The 24,656-nt window shown below is 46.0% G+C and overlaps 1 protein-coding gene across 1 annotated transcript in view; it reads right to left on the reverse strand.

Moving 5' to 3' along the window:
* Positions 1 to 10,132: 10,132 nt before the first annotated feature.
* FAM124A (family with sequence similarity 124 member A) overlaps positions 10,133 to 24,656 on the reverse strand; it is a 97,459-nt gene continuing 82,935 nt past the window's right edge. The window contains exon 4 of the mRNA XM_049647444.1: positions 10,133 to 12,556. Coding sequence (XP_049503401.1) covers positions 11,753 to 12,556 — 804 coding nt within the window. The 3' untranslated portion in view covers positions 10,133 to 11,752. The remainder of the gene's footprint in view (positions 12,557 to 24,656) is intronic.

A 24,656-nucleotide genomic window follows, 5' to 3' on the forward strand; every position in this document is an offset into this window, starting at 1 on the left:
TACCTTCCCTAATTACCCCAAAGCCATTCTGTATCCCTTTTCTCTGGCATCGTGGCTTTCACTCATCTTCCCGAACAAAACCCAAACATTCACCTCCCCCAGGAAGCTTTCCTTATTCCCCAGGAAGAGTTAGTTGTCCTCATTCTGGGCAACGCATATGGTTCTTACCTGGGTCACTGCCATTACCTTACCGTAGGGCAAGGTTTAAAGGTTTGTGTCTATTGGTAGACTATGAGCCACTAGAAAGTATGGATTTGTTTATGTCTCTAACACTGTAACAGGAGGGCTTGGGGACAGTGAGAAGACCATCTCTGAAGTCTTCTTTGAGCCTCCTTGGGGCAAAGTGCTTGTTATACTTGGGACCAGAGTGCTACTCCAATGGCCATGATGGCTACCACCATGGACCAGCCCCAGCCCCAACCCCTCTCCTGATTTCCCAGCACCAAGTAAGCCCACATTATTATGTGATTCCTGGAGAGGGTGTGGGAGCCCCAGTGAAGGCCAGGATAAATTTCCTATGGGGACATGCACATGGCAGGTCAGTGCTTCAGTAGATGACATTTGATCTATGGAAACAAAGGAATCCAATAGATCACGTACTGTAGAGATGTGGACGAATGTCATTCAATACCTAATAAGTGCTCCTCATTTGTGTGGATATTCATTTACTCATCCTTTCAACAAATATTTGTTGAGCACCTGTCAAATGTAAGGCCAACGGTATGCGAGTTAGAGGAGGGCCTTGCTGTCAGGAGGGTACTTTAGTCAGGGTGCCAAATAAAAAATAATGCAATATACGGAGAAGACACTTAAAAATTGTGATCCGTATCTGGAAGAAAGGCCAGAGGCTGAAAAGGAATGCAGGGAAGGGGATGCATGTGTGTGTAGATAGTTAGGTGGCAAGAAGACACAGACAAGTGGTCCATCAAGGAAGTCCTTTCAGAAGAGATGGCATTTTCTTGGAGTCCAAAAGAATAAGGCAATCAAGGCGCAAAGCAGAGGCAGAAGAGCATCACGGGTGGAGGGACTGCATGTGTAGATTGTACGTAGTGTTGGGTGACCTGTAAGAAGTATGTTGCATCAGCAGAGAGTGAGCCAGGCAGAGAAGGGGGTTGGGAGGGAGGTTGAGAGAGATGAGGGACCAGGTCATGTAGGCCTCTGTGGCTCGGGGACAGGCAAATGGAATTTTAGTCCAAAGACAATGAGAAGCCACTGAAGGACTTGAAATGGGACAGTGACGTGACCCACCACACAGATTCCATGACCTTCTCCTCTTTATTTTTCTACTGGGCTGTGAATGCCTCACCAGCTCCTGCGGTGTCTTATGCAGGGAGGTTCTTACTGCACGTTCCCAGGCGATCTGGTGCTGCCTCTTCTCCCAGGGTAGAGCGGGACACGCTGGCCCTCTTGAGGTCTGACCAATCTGAGGAAGGTGGCCTCAAAGCTGCTGGTGCACTAAGAGGGAGGCCAGGGCTCTGAGAACTGCCCTTGAAACAGACAGGTGGCCTCCCTCCTCCTCGATCATTGTTTGCCTCACACTGCTGGGTTATTGCACCACATTTCCTAGTACCCTAGTGTTGAGTCTGCTAGCTGTTGGATTTTTTTTTTTTTTACTGTTTTATTTATTTTTGGGTGGGTGGGGGGAAGAGAGAGAGAGAGAGAGAGAGAGAGAGAGAGAGAGAGAATATGAGCGAGCAGGGGAGGGGCAGAGAGAGAGGGAGACACAGAATCTGAAGCAGGCTCCAGGCTCCAAGCTGTTAGCACAGAACCCGACGTGGGGCACAAATTCATGAACTGTGAGATTATGACCTGAGCTGACGTTGGATGCTTAACCGACTGAGCTACCCAGATGTCCCATCTGTTAGATTTTTTAAAATATATGAATAATTGCATGGTAAGTGCATGGGCATGATGAAAACGGGACCCGCAGCTCCAGGGCGCGGCTGTGGCTCTGAATGAGATTCTCCATGCACAGCCCCATCCGAGGGGACCCCGGGCTGTTTTGTGTTACACATGTGGCATTGGAGGGTACAAAATCTCCAAGGGCTTGGGTTGGTCTACCCTGAGGGAAATCTTGGAAGGTGACGATGGAAATGACTTTCAGTCTGAGGCTAAGAAACAGGTCAAATACCTGAGCCCTCAGATCTTCCTTGAAAGGCTGGGATTCTAACCTGAGGAACATTAAAGAGAGCAAGTAAGTGCGTTTATGCCATTTCAGTGTTCTTCAAACATGTGGATTTAAGCCAGCTGGGTTTGAAATCCATTCAGTTGGTGTTTTTGCCAAGAGTTTTGTGGGTGTAGAGTTTAAAAATAGCTATGTACACATAGGATGTCTGTAGGGAAATATGGGCAAATTCTAGGCTGGAAAAAGGTTCCGTGAGCAAGTGCCCTCAGTGTTTAGCCCCGAATGTTTGTAAAGACAAGAAACATTTTAGAGGTCAGAGTAACAAGCCTGTGTTACTCTTGGTCCAAACCAGGGTGTGTCTGGATCCAAATGTGGGTGTGGATAGAGTGACTCAGAAATACGTAATGGGGAGAACGAAGGGCCCAGAAATAATAACTGAAATTTAAACAGAGGTGAGGAGGGGGGAACAGAGAAAATTTCATACAAACAGATCAGAAAAGTCAGGGTTTTTCAGTCTGGAAGCATAAGGGCAGATGGGGTTGAAAATAGAAAACAAAGTTAAAAATGGCGGAGGTTCTGTGTACATCCAGACTTGCTCAGCATGGCCTCGTGAGTCTTCCTCCTTGCCTACAATTCCTTCCTCTCCGCCCCCCCTGCAGGACATTTGGGTTGAATAACCACGAAGTGAACAGCCTGAGGCGGGTCAGGGGCCTTGACTTGGGAATGTGAAAATGGGGATTTATCATGAGTGGCACACCAGCGAGGCCGCTGAAGAGCTGTGACAAACGTGAATGCCTCCCTCGTGTGCTCATTTGAATCTTACTTATTCAGGTACTGCTTTGGACCAAGGACTAGTTTATAATTTGCCTGGGTAGATCGGCCTTGTACCTAAACAACAGCAAGACTACCTGTGATTTGTCCTGAGTTGCGGACGACCGAGTGTTTACACAGAATGGCACCAGAAAGTGCTCTGGTAGCAAGAACCGGTCAGACTTCCTGAGGGAGGCGCTGTTCGCACTGGCCTTGGTGGAAGGTAGGGTTTGGGTGTTGGATGGGCGGAGAGTTGGAGGAATAAGCTGAGCTTTGGCATGCGGGTGGGGAAGCACAGGGTATATTTAGTGGAGAGTTAAGAGCCTGTTTGGCCAGAGCATAGAATAGTGCTAGTATGTACAAGGTGACGGGGGCCAGGTGGTGAGAACCTTGAGGGTGTATCTGGGGAGCGGGTACTTTTGCTTGGTTCGCAAGAAGGGGCCATGGCAGGAGGGTGTGCAAAGCACTTCTCAAAAAAAAATTGGCAGGAGTGGGGAGATGCGGGGGCCATGAAACTAGTTGGGAGTCTGTGGCCGTAGACGAGGGCAGTGGTAACACGGTTTATAAAGACACTGGATAGTGGGCGTGGCTCTCAGGCAGCAACATCAGGGGTGCAGAAATACTTTTGTAAATCAAACTGATTGGGACGTGGAGCCATCGTCCTGTGTGTCGTAGGGAAGTTCCACTGTAGTTACAATTGAGTGCTGCCCTCCCCCGAATGGGGACATACAGGAGTCCAGGAGGATTAATGGTAGGTGAACTGGGGAAGGGTCTCTGGTCTCTTGTAGTCTTACTGACAACCTTGTCATCCTTGCCGTTCAGCCCCAGAGGCGTTCTTGAAGCCGGTTTCTGTATGGTGTAGACAAATTTCTTGAGAGGCGAAGTATCTGACCGCCCTCACTTTACAGATGGGGAAGTGGAGTCATGGAAGGTTACAGAACTTGTCCAGGGCTTCACAGCTAGTAAGGAAGGAGCCAGGATTAGAAGACCCTTGCTCTAATCACTAGTCTACAACACCTGTGTGGCTGGGGTTGGGGGGAAGGAACAGAAGGCACGTAAAACCTGGAGAGGGCGAAGAAGCAGGAATGGGGACAGAAGTGATGTGAAAATTGAGAACCCTCAAAGTGGCTGGGTTTCTCTAGTTTTACAATCCTTATTTGTTCATTATAAAATTAATAAATGTTTATCATGGAAAATGTGTCAAGTGCAAAAAAGAAAATGAAACAGAAAAAATACCCCCCATGATGATACTATCCGGAAGCAAAAGCTGTTCTGCTTTGACATACTCCTTGGCAGTCTGTGTTTCTCTGCACTGTTTTACATGGTCAAGGGCAATCTATACACACGTGTTCAGGTTGTTTCCTAGTGGTTTGCTATTACAAATTGTACTATGACCAACAGATGCATAAGGCTTTACTTCCGTCTTGGATAATTTCTTTATCCATCCAGGGATAGAGGCCTGGAAATTGAGTTACAAGGCATGAGCATTTGTAAGGCTACTGAGATCTATTGCCACGCTTCTCTCCAAAAAGGTTGCACCAATTACTGCTAAGAGCCATGTAGAAACATAAATTGAGTATTAAGAACCTTTGCTCACTTGAAAAGTGAAAACGACCTCTTGCTGTGCCAGACTTGGCCACTTGATCTCGTTTGTTCCTTAGAATGACCCTATGAAGAAGGCCTCGTTTCTTAAAATATTATTAATCTTGCTGCCTCAGTTTGTGAGAAATGAAGGTGGTTTGTTTTTGTTTTTGTCTCTTTTTAAAATTTTTTTAGAGAGAGTGAGCAGGGGAGAGGAAGAGAGAGACTCTTAAGCAGGCTCCATGCTCAGCCCAGAGCCCGACGCAGGGCTTGATCCCATGACCCTGAGATCATGACTTGAGCTGAAATCAAGAGTTGGACACTCAACCACCTGAGCCACCCCAGTGCCCCGAGAAATGAAGTATTTTGATTCGGGTCACACGGCCAGTATGTCTCAGTGATGACATTCAAATCTGGTTTTTTGGATGTGAATGCTGAAGAGAGAAGAAACCATGAACAGAACTGAGGACTCATACGGCAGAAGGAGCTGGTCTTGCCTGGTATGTGAGTGTGGTGCTAGTTGGGTGTGGGTCACACTGATTTGGGGACCGGATGTGTCCATGTGGCAGGAAGCTGGTCACATGTGGTTGGGTCACGATCCTGAGCCTGCCTCCACAGCTGCCGCCGGTTCCCTGGATCCAGCAAAGGCACAAAGGCGAAGCTGGACAGGGAATCACTCCTGGGAAGTACGGGGCAGGGCCGTGAGCTCGGACACTGACCAAAGAAGCAAAGGGGTCCCTGTGGGTCCGCACAGCCAGCTCAGGTCATAGACCCAGACTGCCACTGAGCTTTATGGGTAAGGAGAATTCCAGAGCTGCTGGCATGGGGTGATTTACTTGTATAGGACACAGGAGGCTCATTTTGCAGGAAGTGGAACATAACTGTCGGAGTGGAAATAGGACCAGGACTCTCCTTGCTCAACAGATCAGCTTCCTCTGTTGAGCTGGGCTGCATTTCCGGTCTTTAAACCACGTCCAAGGGCAGAGGACCTGGCGGTCAATCCGTTCTACCCATTAGTGTTGTGTCCTCTCTGATGAGAATCAGACACACGGCAGGTGATGAGGAGGGAGGCGGAGGGGACGGTGGGCAGTTCTGGTCGTGGCCGGATAGGGGGCAGGCTCGCTGCTGAGGGCAGTGCAAACCCAGGCAGCTGAGGGGCGGTTGGCAAGTCGGAGCAGGTGTGGACGGTTGGAGCCTGTGAGTTGCGTGGAAGTTGGCCAAGCAGCGATGAAGGTTGGGTGGATGGGTGAGCCCCCCGCCCCGGGGAGGCCGGGCAGTGAGGCCGGGCCAGCGCTTGCAGGGACAGGACAGAGGGGAGCGTTGCAGGTGCCACACGGCCCGCGGCGCCCGAAGGAGAGAAGAGGCGGGAAGGCACAACGGGTTGCACAGGCTTGAGGCGTTGGGGGTTGGCGAAGGGAAGCTCAGCTGGAGATCTGGGAGCAGCAGTGGCGGCAGGTGGGCACAAGCACAAGGTCTGGCTTTGCCAGCAGCCGCTTGAGATGGAGGAGAGACAGAAGCCGGGAAGCTGAGGATGTGATGACGGACAGGCATTTTCCTGTCGGGGGGAATCGTCCAGAGAGACGGTGGCGAGGGGACGGCGGAACTTGTGTTGTAAAAAGCGCTGGGAAGCCAGCCCTCGCCGTGCTCCCTGCACTAGGGAATGTGAGGAGCCTGGAGCCCCGGGGTCAGAACACGTGCCATCCTGCAGCCCCAGTGTAGGAGGAAAGAACCTCAGCCTTCACTCAGTATGGCTGTGCTGTAGGCATCGCAGGGCTTTCATGCAAATTACGCAATTTAAGTCTCCTAATTATCCCCCAAGGTAGGTATTGTTGTCCGTATCTTACAGATGGTGAAACTGAGGCCCAGGAGAGTGAAATAACTTGCCCTCAGCTCACACAGTGGGTGATGGTCAGAATTGGAAGCCAGGCCTGCTTGATGCCAAAATCTGAACACGTAGGTACTTGCACCAGAGGTTAATTCCATCAGAACGATCAGCGGGACTATAAAATCTAAACATTAATGATGGTAGTAGGGGCGGCTGGTTCTCTGAGGGAGAGACGACGTCTCTTCTGTTCAGTCCCGGGTCCTGAGCACCCAGCCTGACACGTAGTGGAGCTCAGTAAATGCTTGTTGGATGAATAAGTGAATCTCTTCAGAGCAATGAAGAAAGAAGTACGGGGACCTGAATTCGTATCAATTCTCAGGAAGCTCGGGGAGGGATGCTGAGGGGATCTGTAACTTATCAGGAAGGGCTTCCAAGTGCCAGGGAGAGGGGTAGAGAGTGGAGTAGACTTTGGAACCACAGAGCATGGGTGAGGATGCAGAGGGGCCTCCAGAAGATGTGGTCTCTCTTTGCGTGTACCATGGGTAGAAGCCTCTGCTTTCTCAGTGGGATGTTGGCCTCATCACCTGCCCTCCACGTGCCAAACTATAGATTTGGTCTCCAGAGTGGAGGAAGCCAGCCTTCAGGCTTTCTGCCCTCTCCCCACAGTGTGGCTGGAGATGTCTAGCAAGGCTCAGTCAACCCATGGTTGTGTCTGCTCCTCCAGATCTTGTAAATTCCATCCTTCAATCAAGAAAGCTATCAACTTGGACCAAACTGGTATCCCTTGAGAGAAAATCACTCCTGGAAATCCCTTTCTAAGTGATTTTTAGAAATCTGTGCTAAGGAAAACTTGGTTCCCATTGAGGAATACCATCAAGGCAACTTAAATTATAATGAATTTAAGGCAATGTCACTAGATTTTCAAATCCTATGTGAGAACCAGGCTACTCACGTTTCCCTTTTTGCTTTGGCTTCTGGGAGAGTCATCCACAACAGTTAGGTTTTTCTTTCGTTATGGTTGGCATTATTTATGGACCCTTTAGCCCTTAGCCCTGCTTTTCTACTTCTATTTGCATTGTCTTCAGTCGTGATTTCAGTTGCTGTGATACCTTGTAGAAATAAAATAAATGCAGAATAATAAGTGGAAATGAAATGCTTTCTCGTTCATCTGGGTGGAGCCGTCTTCAACGAAAAGGGTGGTTGCTGGCCCTCCTGGGCATGGCGGCCAGCAGGTGGCACCAAAGCTTTCCCACAGCCAGCTAGCTAGGGAGGTGAGTTGGCCTGAAGGATTTCGTTCATCAGGCCCTTTCTTGGACTGTGCCACACACATGTGGAGTTGCTCCTGTTCCAAAATGCTCTGACCTTTGTTCTAGAGATTGGGCAAGGCTGACCTCGGGGAACCTGGCTGGCTTCTTCCAGATGCTCAACTTATAAGACCAGTGTTTCAAATAACGGGGTGGTTGCAGCAATCTCCAACTGGACTAGGCCAGTTGGGGCCTGTGCCTCATCTAGCTAAGCATTTTTTCTATATCATCTTAGGCAGCTGGGAGTGGGACCCTCATCACAGATGGAGAGTTCAGAAAGCATGCCATAGGGACCCAGAGAAGGGGCCTTTTCAGTTTCACCAAATAACTCTGGAGACTTCTGAAATGGATATGTTGATCCTAATTTTGGGCACATAATTGGACAATAGTTATCACATCTCTAGAAAAATTATTAAAGACCAAAGTGTGCCAACATTACCATTGATATTTCTTCCGTTATTCACTCAAATTATGTGATTTAAAGACATTTTGTATCTAGACTTCTATGCCCAGGATTAGAAAACAGCCTTCAGTAAAAGTTGGAAGAGTTTAATTATATAAAAATCTTTAAATTCAGGTTCCTGACCCCTCCTGAATCCATTTTTATAAGGTAAAGTCAATTTCTCATGTTATTTTTCTCAAGCCTCTACTGTATCTGATCAATTATATTTCCAAGGAATTAAAGAGAAACAGAACCCTATAAATCATAAGAGGCATTTGTGTTGAGACCAGAAACACGGAGAGATGTGGTGGGCAGGGAGGGGGAAAGAGGACTATTTAGCTCTCTCCACTGCTCTCCTGAAATTCAGATTTGAGATCATTGACCACAATGGCTCGTTGATAGCATTCTGGGGGTTTGGGAGGGAGGAGCTCTTCACGATTACTTTTATTTGTCCTAAAGAATCTCTTCCAGGAATTCTGAATCTACTTAGGTGTTTCTTACCTGATGAATTGGAGAATTCATTCATCTACACAGACTCCAGCAGGGGGAAAGAAAGACTCCTGTATTTTTCCTGATTTACATGGTTTTCCCAATAAAAGTAAACATTTGGTCTTACTTGGAACGCACTTTACAGCACGGTCCCACTGACTTCCGTGTGACCGTTCCCCTGTTCTTGGGTCACAGGGCTCAAAGAACACCCAGGACTATATTCCATTTTGTACACACGTCAGCCCTCCGATCACAAAATTATCTTTGGTAGCTCACCAACCCACCCCCCATGGGTGACCCAAGATGATTTCTGTAGGGGCTGGCAGGTCAGTTAGGAACTACCTAAGAAGCATTTGATCTTTCTAGCCCATACTGGGTGGTATTTAGAGTAGACCACGGTGGGACCATAAGCAGTAATTTGGGGAGTCTTTTTGGAAAAGAGACAAGAGATGGGTTGTCCTAGACCAGGACATGTGGCACCATGCCCCACCGCCTGTGCAACGCTGGGGGGAGATATAAGGTCAACAAGAGATTGGGCTCCATTAAATGACAAAAAACTAGGGCTAAAATCTAGATTTCCTACACCACAGAGCCTAATCCAGGAGGGAAATAATTTGAGACTGCCTCGTGTGTTTCAATTGAACAAATTTATTGAGCATTTACAGTATGTCAGCATCTATCATGACAAAAGTAATGAGGATCCCCCAGTGCGTGTCAGGAGACTTCCTGGATGAGGAAAATGCTGGTGCACAGCCAGAAGTTGAAGCTGGGGCTTTGTCAACATCTCTCTGTGACATTCTTCTGCACAGGGTGTACGGGCACTTCTGACCACAGCCTGGGAGGGAAGGCGGGGGGGGAATGCATGAATGTGTGTAGTGGGCTTCCCTCAGTGCTCCCCTTGTGTTACAGGGGCATCTTGCGTTTCCTGCTTTTAAATGGCATCGCTGACATCCTTTGGGGTCGCTGAACTGGGTAGACTGGACTGTGCCGAGGGTGGGTCACAAAGAAGGGATCGGATCAGACAGCATCAGGGTTGGGCTCCGAAGCAATCCTGGGGGTGCATGCAAGTATAATAAGGGTACTGGTGGGGGGGGGAAGCCAGGAGGAACCAAACTTGGCAGTTGGTCCACTTCTTTATGTCTCATGGACCTTTGCTACGCACGAGCTTGCCTCCTGTTCCTCAGAGGCTGCATCGACACCTCGGAGTTTTCTCTTCCCTAACGTTAACATGTTTCTCATCCTCAGCTGCCGTGAGTCACATTTCCGGAGGGGAGGTACACAGCTAGTGGCTTTCTAGGAACCATCTCAGCAGAAAGAAGTCCCTCACTGCTCTGAGCCCTGTGGTTCTGTAGTCACTGGCATGACGTGAGGACCCCACAGCAGCAGAGGGCTGCAGACTGAGAAGCTTTACTGTGGACTGTGCCTGAGATCGTAAATCAACCTCAGTCCAGCACGAGGCTTAGGCCGGTTCTTGTGAAGAAAGCTCTACTGGAACTCAGCCACGCCCATTCACATACACATCTTCCATGGCTGCTTTCGCACTGTGATGACAGAGTTGAGTAGTTGCAACAGAAACCCAATGGCTGGCAAAACCTAACATGTTCATTACCTAGCCCTTTCTAGAAAAAAGTTTGCTCTCTCCTGGCCCAGAATTATAAGAGATCATGTTTTTATTTACTTAAAATGGAGCATATTATGATTTGGGAGGCCGGGAATATCCGGGATGTTTGGGACAGGATCTGAGCTTCTCGTTACAGGGAAGGCAGAGGCTTAACGGCAGCTTGGAGGACAGTGTCGACGAGGATTCTGAGGCGGTGTCTGGACTGGTCTGGGCACTTCCAGAGAGGTGAGAGCTGGGCTACGAGTCATGTAGGCGAGGAGCACCCGATGAGGAAATGAGCAAGGCAAATAAATCCATGCCCTTCTTTCCCAAAGGTGAAAGCACTTGGCACTGCTGCGTTTGGAACTGTAAACATACCCTCACTGGAGTGAGAAAGGTGACACTGAACTACCATTCAAGCTTGACAGAGGCAGACAACAAACAGGCAGAAAAGGCTAAGGTTGGGCTAGAGCTCCTGCTTCAGTTAAGGCTTCTATGTACTCATGGGAGGCTAGCAATGAAAGTGTTCGTCCAGGGCGGCATTTCCTGTAAAGCTTCCCATTTGGAGAAGACGGGGGCATTTATTAATCTGTGCAATCGAAATGCCGCTTAAAAAATGTTACAAATTATTTAAGGACGAAAAGATCAGGGTGTGTGACAATGCACGTTTATTGGAGACAGTGGTATAAAATGTGGCTCCTGTCATTTATATAGAGACGTATATACGTAGCCCTTGGACTGTGGGTTTTAAAGTTGAAGAATCTTAACACTACCTACTCCAATGAGCAATTCTTCAGTGATCCAAATAAATCCGGGTAGTGGAGTGGTCCTCCGCAGACTCTCCTTGTTATGGTGAAGGTGTCACTGAAAGGTGGATGCCAGTCTGGTTTTGGGAACTCAAATCACAGAGTCTGTCACTCAGGATAAATCCTTCTAAAATATATTAGCTACCTTCGCATAAATCCAGATTTCCCGATGTCGCACGGCATCCAAGTGAGACGCTACCATAGTCTGATATATGTTTACTGTTTTATCAAGCTGAGGTTTTTCACTATTAAGCACTCCCTGGAAATTCTCAGGGCCACTGGTCCCTGGTAATGCAAATACGTACGCAGAATCCAGTAAGCTGTACATTACGTTATGGTGCACTAATCTCTCCTACAGGTCACTTAGTATCTTTCCCACATTCAACGTTTTGGCTTTGTTTTTCCTTCACAGCATGAAAAATTGCCAAATCAGCTCCGGCTGACTAGGTTTTCTTTTCATTTCAAATAATTATAGGAAGCATTTAAATTGTATTAAGTGCACTAGACCGTATCTCAAAGAGAACGGAGGATTCAAAAAATTTTTACAACAGAAGCTTGAGAATTTATTTGCATAAAAACGCTGGTTTTTTTCCACCGAGTGTCTAGAAACCTGCCCCTTCTCAGGTAAGCATGGGCCGTGCGGCCAACGTGTGATGAGCCGGATCCCAGACAGACCGGGGAGCGGGGCTGAGAACGCGGGCGGGGTTCGGGCCCCAGCGGGGCCAGTAGGACCCGAGCCAGTGTGTCTGAAAAGCAAGGGCAGAGGGTGTTCAGATGTAGAATTCCTCTATGGCATTGTCCACAGGTCCGGCCAACGCTGGGGGCGGTGGGGCATCCCCGCCGGTCTGCTCGGCGCTGGGAGCAGCACAGGGAGGCTCTGGCGCGGACTCTGTCAGCGAGGAGGGGCCGGAAGCAGTGGGAGAAGCAGCAGCTGTCGCGGAGGAGCTGGCGGGCCCTTTGGTGAAGAAAGGGAGGGAAGCCCAGGAGGTGTCTGTGGTCACCCCGCCCCCAGCGGGCAGTGGTCCGTCTCTGGAACCCCTGGGCTTGGACCAGTGGCCGCCGCATCTTGCAGAGGGGAGGGCTGCTTCCCCGGTGCCGCAGAACCTACTGGGTGCGGAATACGCAGAGACCACAGAGAGGTCCGAGGAGGACAGGCGGAGGCCCGTGTCCACGTCCGTCTCCTGGGCCCCCTCCAAGTCATCGATGGAGAGGAGGCAGCCATGCCTCCACTCCGATGCCCTGTGCCCCGCGTCACCTGTGTTTGAGAACCACTGTGGTAGGGCCGAGGAGCCCGGGGAGGGGTCTCCCGTGGGCAAACAAAACAAGGACTTGCTTCTCTGGAAAGACCAGGGGAGGCTGGGAGGGCCGCTGGCTCGTTGGGGCCCAGGAGGCAGGCCCGTGGGGCCGGGCCCCAGGTGTGACCCTTCCGGCAGGGGCTGCTGGCTGCCGCCAGGTGTGCTGCTCGGGGCCGGGGCCGGGGCCGCGGTGCTCGGCGGAGGCGCGGGATGAGGTCTCTGCTCTGACGGGGGCTGAGTTCTGCCGGGTTTCGGAAACTTCCTGTGCACCCTTTGCGCCTGTAGGGGGAAGAGGGCGCATCAGGTTAGCGGTGGGCGGGACTGTCACGAGACACACTTCCTGGTCACTAGAAAATTCCAGCAGGGTCACGGCCATCAAACAAGACCAGGAATTTCCTTCTCCGAACTCTAACGCGAAGACAGAGGCGGCAGAGCTGGGGAGAGTGTGGCTCATCTCAGCCTGAGGAGCCCTCTCTGAACCTGGGAGGAGATGCAGGCCCTGGCCTTGCAGGGAGTAACTGCTTGCTCAGCGGATTAGCCACAAGAATGAGGGTTGGGCTGCGCACGGAGGAGGGAGATAAGAATTACCAGTAAGTGCAAACAGGATGCTGGGAGGATGTGTTTCTCTCCAACCAGAGCACCACTATTTGCATGTAACGCATGGGAAGATGAGGGCGATCAGGGTGGGGTAGCACAGAGCATCTCGGCTCAGAAAACACGGGACTTGATTCCAGTACATGTGTGATTGCCAGGACATATCCTAGGGGTGGCCCGTGGCTCAGGGCAGTATATCTGTGACGAGTGAGGGGCTATCAGGAAATTAGCATTTATTTACTTGCCGTCTGGGGCCACCGATCCTCCACAGACCTTGCCTTCCAGGACCTGGACAGGAAAGGGGGCTGTTGACTACTGCCTGACACCGTGGATGCCCCACAGACCTTGGATAAGCCGTCTCTCTGCCTTTAACACCTCACCCTGTTGTGCTATTCCCCCACCCTCCCTGTGGCGCACCAAGAACCTGCTTCCGTTGCACAGAACTGGGGACTTCTCTTTCCGCTGCACATTCGCACTTGGGTCTGCTTCTCTGAGATTCTCCGCCTGGCCTAGCTCAGTGCCCAAGCTTACGGGCCAACCTTACTATGCCAAGTTTCCATGAAATAATGGTTTTGGGACTAGCAGGTTTGGCTCTATTAAGTACAGGATCATCTGATTTATGAATCCTTGAGATAAGGATTAGGAGGATGGTTTACTATTAGAGATATTTCCTGGCACCCAGCAGGCTATGAGACACCGGCCCTTCCCTACACAACAAGCACTCTTACCTCCCTATTAAATGGGAACTGAGTCTTCCCACAGCACTTGGGGAATAGTTGAATGTAATATACATTTATCGTGCATCTGTTACAGGCAAAGGAGAAAGGACTGCAATGAGACTCAGTCTTTGACCGCATGAAACTTACATTTCATTGAAAGGATAGGAGACAAAAAAGAAATTGGTCAGACAAGAACGAGACTGTGATGAGGGGCACAATAATAGGGCTATGAGGGCAAGACCATGCCTACCCGGTAGGAGCAGAGGAGTCTTCAGGGGAGGTGGCCCTCAAAGTGAGCCTTTGAGATGGGCAGCTGTTCTCCTGGTGGATGGCATGAGTGGAGAGGAGGCTGTTCTGGAGAGAGGCCAACTCAAACAGAGGCTGACTGTTGGCAGGTAAGCAAGGAACTTGCAGGGGGCACTGGTAGTCTGGCTTGATTACAGTGCAGGTGCATGAAAAGCAGTGACAGAAGATAAGTTGCAAATGGAGTCTAGTGCCATAGTGGTCAAGGAGACCTTGACTAACTGGGTAAGAAATCTACATACTTCTCTTTATGTTGAAGTCTTAATTGTTGGAGTTATTTTGACCAACAAATATATGAATATATGACCATTCCTTTCATCGATTTCTAAGATCTTTGCCTAATTGCAGATATTGCAATTTTTTTTTAAAGTTTTAAAATTTATTTTGAGAGAGAGCACGCACATGTGGGGGAGGGGCACAGAGGGAGAGAAAGAATCCCAAACAGGATCTGCGCTGATGTGGGGCTTGATACCACGGCCATGAGATCGTGACCTGAGCCAAAATCAAGAGTCAGATGCTTAATGGCTGAACCACCCAGGGGCCCTGATATCTCTTAATCTTATAAACAGACTCACTGACTCATTCTTTCAATCAACATCAAGGAGGGTCTTTTATGCAGGGCTTCCTCACTGGTGTGTTTATGCTTTGAATGGGTTATCAAAGGCGAGCTGAGATCTGGATCTCTTTCACCAGCAGCCTGTTGCACTATATAAATATTATCATTTTCTATGTGCTCTTTGGTGTGAGAAATGTCTGGAGGGCCAGGCCAGATAATTTTGCGTAAGACATGGTCTTAGCCCCCAACAATTAACAATACAATGTTCAAGTATAATAAAGTGAGCTCTGATGATAAAGTGAATGGCAATATACAAGCCATGTTAAGGCACAGAGGAGGGAGAGGTTGAATAGGGGTGAGGCAGCATGGGGAAAGGTAGGGTCACACTTGGATGAAATCTTAGAAGTGGAAGAAGTGTTTGCCACCTGGAGGGCAACAGGTGAAGCATGGAACCACACTCAGGCACAAAAGCAGCCTGATCAGAGGCTGGAGGCAAGAACCAAAGCCAAGAGGTGAGCTCTGAGAGGCGAGAGGAGTCTTGTCGTGGTGGACCCCAAATCATGTAGTATGTATAAGGCACCTGCATTTCAAAACCCAAAGGCCTGAAAGCAAGATGGTGGCATGGCCAAATCTGTGGCAGCAGGCTAAAGGAGAAAGGACTGGATGGGGAGGGGAGGCAAGACTGGTGGCAGAAAGAGCATTTGGAAGATACTGCTGTAGTCTTTCACTTTTTAAGATTCATGTCAAGTAAGCTGTATTTTCAGTTGCTCGCATGAGTTTCTTAAACATCAGTTCAGATATTCAGGATTTTGTATGGCTTTGCTGTCCACCCTTCCTGATCCTCTCCTTAATTCTCAGTCTCTACATCCTGTAGCGTGGATGTGTACCCTTGTCCTGCCGATTCTACTCCTGCCCTCCAGGCTCTGGAGAGCATCCTGAAATTCCCAAATCATTCTGCCAAGGGTGGCTTAAGGAGCTAAAGGTGAAAGCGGCAATTGAGATTTCTGACGGTCTGAAATTATTGACGCTTGAAGAATGTGACGCAGAGTGCTTTTAGTGCAGGTTGTGAGTGGGTTCGGTGTCAGTCTTCTAAAGATAGCACTCCACAAGGCTGTCCTCACCATGACACTTCAGTTTGCAGCGGCCCCAGCTTTTATGTGCACGGGGGACCTTGCTGAACACGGCAAGAAGACTTGGAGCCGAGCTGGTTCCTGCTGGAGGTACGATCCACTCAGTAGGGCTTGCTTCTCCATGCCCCGGCATCTCCCGGACTCCCACCCAGCCCTTCTGACTCTGGAAGGGTAAGCATGAAGAGTCCTACCTTTGGGATGGGGACAGGAGCAGCCTCTGAAGGCACAGCTGTGCCCAAGAGGTATCACAGCGAGGTGGCTGTCGGGGAGGCAAACTGATTTTCTTACTCGCCGGAGTTTGGCCAAACAAGAGAAGATAAATCATGAAACTCTTTACAGAAGGAAGTCCTCGGGGATGGAGGATGCTTTGGGAGGGGAGAGGCAATGTTTATTAATTAAAATGTCTACCAGGGCCAATTCCCCGGGGTGCCCCAGTGTATTTTCTTATTTGGAAATTTTCTTACACATTACCATATCACGTCCATCTTTGGAGCCTTATTCGAGGAGCACGCTCTTGGCGAGCATGTTTGCATTCTCAGTATGCTTGAAAAAGGGAGCCTCTGAATATTACTTCCTGAGAAGCCAAAGGCCAAGCTTCCCAAGAAAGAAAGTGCTAGGAGACATCTCAATCTTTCCGCTGTCAGGGACAGTGTGGTGTTAACTTTGACTTAAAACCAGGAACAACTGGCAGAGGAGGAACACTTGATGGCAGGTATTGTCATCGCTGTGCTTGTTTAACAAACCTACCTGTGCTCTCTTATTTTTACTCCATTATGAAGGCAGGAATTCAGATAAACCCTAAATTATGCTGCTTTGAAGAGAGGAGGAGGCACCTGGTGTTTGTCACCAGAGGGGGGCCCAGGTGCACCGTGGAAGTGCCAGCTGGGCAGGTGGGGCTCCAACTGGACCGGTGTTGGCTGGTGGTAATGACAGGGTCTGGGGGCAGGGAGCTGCAGGAGGGTGGCTGCGAGCCTCCACACCCCAGCTCTCGGGCTGAGCACACGTGGGATGTGTTTGCAGCACATCTGGTATTCCCTGGTGGTATTCCCCAGCTCTGTACAGAAGAAGCAGGGTCTTGTCTGTTTGAAAGACAAGTCGCGTAGACCAAACACGGAGCTGCTTTCTTGTGTCCTCCTGGCTGCGGTAGCTGTTTCCGGACTCTCTCGTCTGCTCGTCTGACTTGACCAGGAACACTAGAGGCTGAGAATGAATGGTTGGAGATGTCTCAGGAAACCCCTCCCCAGATGATCTTTCCAGAGTTGAAACAATACCCTATGTGCCCTCCTTCCTTGGAAGCCTCTCTCTGCCCTGGCTTTTGTCTCTCAGGACTGCCTTCTGTGACAGCAGCAATGTACCTCGGGGTCACCTTCCTTTCTCTTTGAAGCAGTGCAGGCTAGCTGACTCACTGGAAGCCAGTGGTTCCCCCCTTTGCTATTTATGGAACAGAATGGCATTAGATAAATGAATCTGCTTAAGGCAGCTAGCCAGGAGATCTGATTATGTCTCTGAAATCCTCAAAAACTTGAAATTGCAGTAATCAACCCAGAAGCTTCTCATGCAACTTTGAGCATAAACAGTTTGCAGTTAGGGAGGTAAAGGAGTCTGAGCCGAAGCATCTTTTTCAATGATCTGGGTGTCAGTAGGTTCATTCCCTGGCACATGGGTAGATTCCCCAGTGAAGGGGATGGGATTCTGCCCCTGACCCAGTGACCCTGGGCAGTGTCACACCGGAGTTCACGTTCATCCTCACACTTCCTTTCTGAGAAAGGTCATTTCTTGTTGTGTCCTTGGCACAAACACAACTACTGTGGCATTGTCTGCTATGTAATGAGCCAGCAATAGAGCTTTTAACCCAGGGACTAATAAAAAAAAAAATTAGGGGCAATTCAAGGAAATTGGGCAATGGGTTCACATGAGAAATCAGATTTTTGTTCTAAAGAAAAACACATCCTCCTTCTCCTTTCACTGTCCTTTGGGAAGTTTCCATATAACCACTAAGAGGGATACACACAGGCAAAGCCTATGTTGTTTGTGAAATTCTTCAAAAATTTTTGAATAAAATTATTTTACCAAAACAATTCTTATTAAAATATAGTTGATATATAACATCAGTTCCTGGTGTACAACATAATTTTTCGATGTTTATGTATATTGTGAAATAAGCCTAGTTAATCCATCACCACAGATAGACTTTTTTTTTTCCTGTAATGAGAACTTTTAATTTGCTTAGCAACTTTCAGTATACAGCCCAGTATTGTTAACTACAGTCATCAAGCTGTGTTACATCCCCAGGGCTTATTTGATAATTGAACGTTTACATCTTTTGAACAGCTTCACTCCCCATCTCCCAATTCTGACAATCACTAGTCAGTTCCTTGTATCTATGATTTTTTTTTTAATCCACATATAAGTAAGATCATATGGTACCTCTCTTTCTCTGACTTATCTTGCTTAGCATACTGCCTTAGCATAGATAGACCCTCTGTTGTCATAACTGGTGGAATTTCCTTCTTTTTCTATGGCTAAAAAAAAAACATTTTTCTTTACACGTTCATCTGCTGGTGGGCACATAGGTGGCTTTCGTACCTTGGCTATTTTAAATAATGCTGCAGTGTACGTGGGAGGGTGCGTGCAACTATCTTTTTGCGTTACTGTTTTCATTTTCTTTGGATGAACGCTTACGAGAGGAACTGCTGGATCACATGGTGGTTCTATTTTTAGTTTTTGAGGAATCTCCATGATGTTTTCCACAGCGGCTGCAACAATTTACATTCCACAGCCTTTACTCCTCATCCTTGAGAACACGTTGTTTCTTGTCTGTTTGGTAACAGCCATTCTGATTGGGGGGGAGGTGGTAGATAGCGTTTGTGGTTTAGATTTGCATGTCCCTGATGATTAGCGACGTGAGCACCGTATTATGTACCTGCTGGCCCTCTGAAAGCCCCCTATAGAAAAATCTCCATTCAGCATCTCTGCCCATTTTTTAATAAGATTTTTTTGTTTATCTGCTACTGAGTCACGTGAATTCTTTATCTGGATATCAACCCCTTACCAGATACATATTTTCTTCCACTCAGTAGGTTGCCTTTTCATTTTGTTGACGGTTGCTTTTACTCTGCTGTGCAGAGGCCTTCTAGGGTGCAGCCTCACTGTTCATTTTTGCTTCTGCTGCCTTTCCTTTTGGTGTCAAATCCAAAAAATCATCACCAAGACCAATGTCAAGCAGCTTACCACCTGTTTTCTTCTAGGGATCTTATTTCAGTTCTTAAGTTCAAGCATTTAATCCATTTCGAGTTTGTTTGTATGTGTGGTATAAAACAGTGGTCCAGTTTCATTCTTCTGCATGTGGCTGGCTGTCCAATTTTCCCAGTCCCAGTTGCTGAAGAAACTGTCCTTTCTGCATTGTTTATTCTTGGCTCCACTGTTGTAAATTAACCAACCACATAAGTGTGAGTTTATTTCTGGGCTCCCTATTCTGTTCCATGACTCTTTGTGTCTGTTTTCATGCCAATACCATACTGTTTTTATTGTTATAGCTTTGTAATATAGTTTGGAATCAGGAAGTGTGAAGTCCCCAGATTTGTTGTTTTCTTATGATTGCTTTGGCTATTCAGGATCCTCTGTGGTTCCATACACATTTTAGGATTATTTGTTCTAGGTGTATGAAAAATACCATTGAGATTTTGATAAGGATTGCACTGAATACGTAGATTGCTTTAGGCTGTATGGACATTTTTTTTTTTTTTTTTTTTTGGGCAATACTGATCATTTCCTTCCAAACCATGAGCATGAAATACCTTTCCATAATCTGTGTCTTCTTCAATTTCATCAATGTCTTTGGTTTTCAATGTATAGGTCTCTCAACTTGGTTAAATTCATTTTATGTACTTTATTCTTTTGATGAAATTATAAATGGTATTGTCTTAATTTCTCTTTCTGATAGTTCATTAGTGTATAGAAATGCCAGAAATTTGTACATATTGATATTGTATCCTGCAGTATTACTGAATTCATTAGTTTTAACAGGGCTTTTTTTGTTTTTTTGTTTTTGTTTTTTTTGGTATAGGCTTAAGGGTTTTCTATTTATAGTATATAATCCATCAATAGTGACAGTTTTACTTTTTTCTTTGCAATTTGGGTGACTTTTATTTCTCTGTCTTCGTTAACTGATGTAAGACTTGCAATATTATACTGAATAAATGTGGGGAGAGTGGGAATCTTTTGTTTCTGGCCTTAGAAGAAAAGTTTTCAGCGTTTTACCACTATGTATGATGTTAGCAGTGGGCTTAACTGTTATATATATATATACCTTTATGATGTTAAGGTGTGTTGCTTCTATACCCAACCCCAGTTTTTTTTGTAAATGTGGAATTCTGTCAAATGCTTTTTCTGCATCTATTGTAATGACCATACAATTTTTATCCTTCATTTTGTTAATGTGGTATATAACACTGATATGCAGATTTTGAACTATCCTTGCATCCCTGGAATAAATCCCCCCTTGATCATGGTGTATAATCCTTTTAATGTATTGTTCAATTCAGTCTGCTAATATTATTTTGTTGAGGATTTTTCCATGTATGTTGATAAGGGATAATGATTTGTAATTTTCTTGTGGCATCTTTGTCTGGTTTTGGTATCAAGGCAATGCTGGCCTCGTAAAATGAGTTTGGAGTGTTCCCTTCTCTCCTATTTTTTGGACGAGTTTGAGAGGGATTGGTATTAATACTTCTTTAAATGTTTGGTAGAATTCACCAGTGAAGACATCTGGTCCTGGACTTCCATTGGGAAGTTTTTGATTATTCATTCAGTCTCCTTATTAGTAATTGGTTTGTTCAGATTATCTATTTCTTCATGATTTAGTCTTGGTAGATTTTATGTTTCTGACAATTTATCCATTCTTTCTTTTCTTAAAATTAAAAAAAAATATTTTTGATAGAGTGTGCAGGGGAGGGACGGAGAGAGAGGGAGACACAGGATCTGAAGCAGGCTCTGTGCTGACAGCAGAGAGAAAGCCCAATGCTGGGCTCAAAGTTATGAACTGTGAGGTCATGACCTGAGCCAAAGTTCAATGCTTAACTGGCTGAGCCACCCAGGTGCCCTGGCATATAATTTTTCATAGTAGTCTCCTATGATCCTTTTTTTCTGTGGTACTCAGTTTAACATCTCTTTCATTTCTGATTTTTTTTTTTGAAGGATGTCCTTGTTTTTTTTTGTGATGAGTTGAACTAATGGTTTGTCAATTCTGTTTTAGCTTTTCTTAGGTTCATTGATCCTTTTATTATCTCCTTTCTACTAAATCTGGGTTTTCTTTTTTCTTTTTCTAATTTCTTGAGGTGTAAAGTTAGGTTGTTTATTTGAGCTCATTGTGGTCTCTTGATGTAGGCATTTATCTCTATGAACTTCTGTCACAGAAATGCTTTAGCTGTGTCGCACATTTTAGCATGTGGAATTTCCATTTTAATTTGTCTCATTGACAAATGAGACACTATAAAATCATTATAAAATAACCTTTGTCTCTTATTACAGTCTTTCTTAAAGTCTATTTTGTCTGATAGAAGTATAGCTTACCCCTGCTTTCTTTCCATTTCTATTTGTATGGAAAATCTTTATCCCTTTACTTTCTGTCCGGAAGCATCTTGTAGGTAGTATATAGATACATCTTGTATAGAGATATGTTTTTTAAAATCCATTCAGCCATTATGTCTTTGAGGGGAGAATTTAGTCCATTCACACTTGCTTATTTATTTGCTTATTTATTTATTTTGATAGAGACAGAGAGCAAGGAGGGAGGGAAGGGGCAGAGATAGAGGGAAACAAAGAATCCCAAGCAGGTTCCATACTGTCAGCATGGAGACCAATGCAGGGCTTGAACTCATGAACCATGAGATCATGACCTGAGCTGAAATCAAGAGTCAGATGCTTAACCAACTGAATCACCCAAGTTCCCCCATTTACATTTAAAGCCATTATGGCCAGGTATGTACTTATTGCCATTTTGTTAAAACTGTTTTCTGTTTTATAATCCCTTTCTTTTCTTGATCTCTTCCTTTATGACTTAATGATTTTCTGCAGTGGTGTGTTTAGATTCCTTTCTCTTTATCTTGTGTGTATATACTACAGGCTTTTGCTTTGGGGTACCATGAGGCTTACAAAAAAACAACTTATATACTGTAGTTTATTTTAATGTAATAAGTTTGAACACATCCTAAAGCTCTAAATATTTATGCTCCACCCCAACATTTTTGTTTTGATGCCATAATTTATATCATTTTATCCTGTATATCCAATAACAAATTACTGTATAGTTATTCCTACAACTTTGTCTTTTAACCTCCATACTAGCATCATAAATGATGAACCCATCACCTTTACAAAATTAGATTTTTCTGAATTTTACTATATATTTACTTTTAGCAGTGAGATTTATACTTTTTTTGTTTTCCTGTTACTCATTAACATCCTTTTGTTTCAACTAAAAGTAGTCCCCTCAACATTTCTTGTAAGACTGCTTTAGTGGTAATGAACTCTAGCTTTTGATTGTGTGAAAAACTTTCTCTTCTTCAACTGAAGGACAGCTTCATCCTGTATTCTTTGTTGGCAGTTTTTTTCTTTTCCTTTCAGCACTTTGAGTGTATCATTCCACACGCTTCTGGCCTGCAAAATTGCTGCTGACAAATCCAGTGATGGTCTTACAGAGGTTCCCTTGTATGTAAGAAGTTGTTTTTCTGCTTTTAAGATTCTCTCCTTGTCTTTAACTTTTAACACTTTAATTATAATGTGTCTTACATGGGTCTCTTTGGGTTCATCTTCTTTGAAACTCTCTGGACTTCTTGGATATGGATGTCTGTTTCCTTCCCCAGATCAGGAATGTTTTCAGCCATTATTTTGTCAGATTTTCTGCTCCTTTTTCACTTCTCCCTCTGGGGACCCTTATAATATGAACGTTAGTTAGCTTCATAGTGTCCCATAAGTTCCTTAAGCTATCTTCACTCTTGTTCTTATTTTTTTCTGTTTGCTGGTCTAATTGGAGGAATTCCAAAGCCCTGTCTTGAAGTTTACTGATCCTTTCTTCTGCTTCATCTAATCTGTTGTTGAACCCGTCCAGTGCATTTTTCAGTTCAATAACTGTTCTTCAGCTCTATGACTCCTTATGTGGTACTTTCTTATATTTTCTTTTTGTTGAACTTCTCCCTTTGTTCATTCATTTTCTCCTGAGCTCAGTGAGCATCTTCATCAGGTAAGTAACTTATCTCTGTTTCATTAAGGTCTTTTTCTGAGATTTCATCTTGTTATTTCGTTTGGGACATGTTCTCTCGTTCATTTTCTTTGATTTTCTGTGTTGGTTGTGTTAGAGAAAAGAGCCACACTTCCCAGTCTGAAGGACTTATTCATCCTTGCTCTAGCTCTTTATCTCAAAAACTTTGTGTTTGTCCAAGCAGCCCATTTTATTCCTAATTGCTCCAAACAATTGAGGGCGCTCTAAGACCTGTGAGTATCCCAGAGGGAGGATCTCAGTCAGCACCTAGATTCAGGCTGATGGAAAGCAAGAACCTCAAGCAGCACATTTGAAAGTATGCAAATATACCTCTTTCAGCAGAAGACTGGGTGACAGGCATTATTGTCTGCTCCCTCTGCACTGAGCTCTGGGATGACAGCCAGTTAAGAACCATTTCTTTGTTTGCTACCATCCCACTGAATCCGGGAACACAAGCCCTGCTGGACACCAGAGCCAAGCTATCAAGGAATGTTTTCTCAGGGTGGCAGCCACAAAACCTAGGGCACCAAAAAATATAAAAGCTCCTTTCGTGGAGACACTGGCAAACTTGGGCCAGGAAGAGGAAAAGTGTGAAGATGGAGAGCACAAGGATGGTGCCCACCAGCCCTCCTGGTCTCTGGAGAGGACTGTAGTCAGCTCCTATACAAGTGTTTAAATAAAAGCATGCCCCACAGGCCATAGCTATAAAGATATGCTAATAAGCTTCTTTTAAAGAGTATTTCAGTCTGATGCTTCTTTGCTGTGCCCTGATGTATAGCTGGTTAAGAACTCTTTTTCAGTTTGTTAAAATCCTGAGGAACCCATGAAAGTAAGACCCCCTGGACACTAGAGCAAGCAGCCAAGGAGTGTCTCCTGGATGACAGCTGCAAAAGTCAGGGCACTGTCTAGCCCTTTAAGAACTATTTCTCAGGGCCCCTGGGGCTCGGTCAGTTAAGCATCTGACTCTCGGTTTTGGCTTAGGTCACGATCTCATGGTTTTGTGAGTTCAAGCCCCGAGTCAGGCTCTGCATTGATAGTGCAGAGCCTGCTTGGGATTCTACCTCTCTCTGCCCCTCCCCTACTCACACTGTCTCTGCCTTTCTCAAAATAAGTAAACTTTATTTTTTTAATAAAAAATTAAATAAAAAAGAACTATTTTCCAGATCACTATAGCCTTGTGGGTCTCATGGACATGAGGCCCATGGTTTTCAAAGCTAGATGTTTTGGGGACTTATCTCCCAGGTTCAGGTCTTAGAAGCTGTAGTACCACAAGAGGAGTTCAAAGCCTTTACTCCACAGGGAGAGATTATGAGTTGTGAGATCCCTCTTGATGGTGGGTTACCTTGCCAGGGCTGAGATTCATTGTGAGACTGTGTCTCAGTCTCTCTGACCATTTTTTTTTTAAATTGAAGTAGAGTTGGCACACCACATTACGTTAGTTACGGGTACACAACACAGTGATTCAACAAGTCTGTATGTTACACTATGCTCACCTCAATTGTAGCTACCAACTGTCACCATAAGACACTATGACAATAACATTGACTGTGTTCCCTATGCTCCACCTTTCATCCACAGGACCTACTCATTCACTAAGAGGAAGCCTGTATCTCCCACTCCCCTCCCCTCTGGCAACCATCAGTTCTCTGTATTAATGGGTCTGTTTCTGTTTTTTCTTTCATTTTAGTTCACTTAGCATCCTACGTTCTAGGTCCATCCATGTTGTTACAAATGGCAATCTTATCCTTTCTTATAGCTAATATTCCATTGTGTGTATGTATGCATTTGTGTATACGCGCACACACATCTTCTTTATCCA

The sequence above is a fragment of the Panthera uncia genome (assembly GCF_023721935.1).
Source record: "Panthera uncia isolate 11264 chromosome A1 unlocalized genomic scaffold, Puncia_PCG_1.0 HiC_scaffold_16, whole genome shotgun sequence".
Taxonomy (NCBI): domain Eukaryota; kingdom Metazoa; phylum Chordata; class Mammalia; order Carnivora; family Felidae; genus Panthera; species Panthera uncia.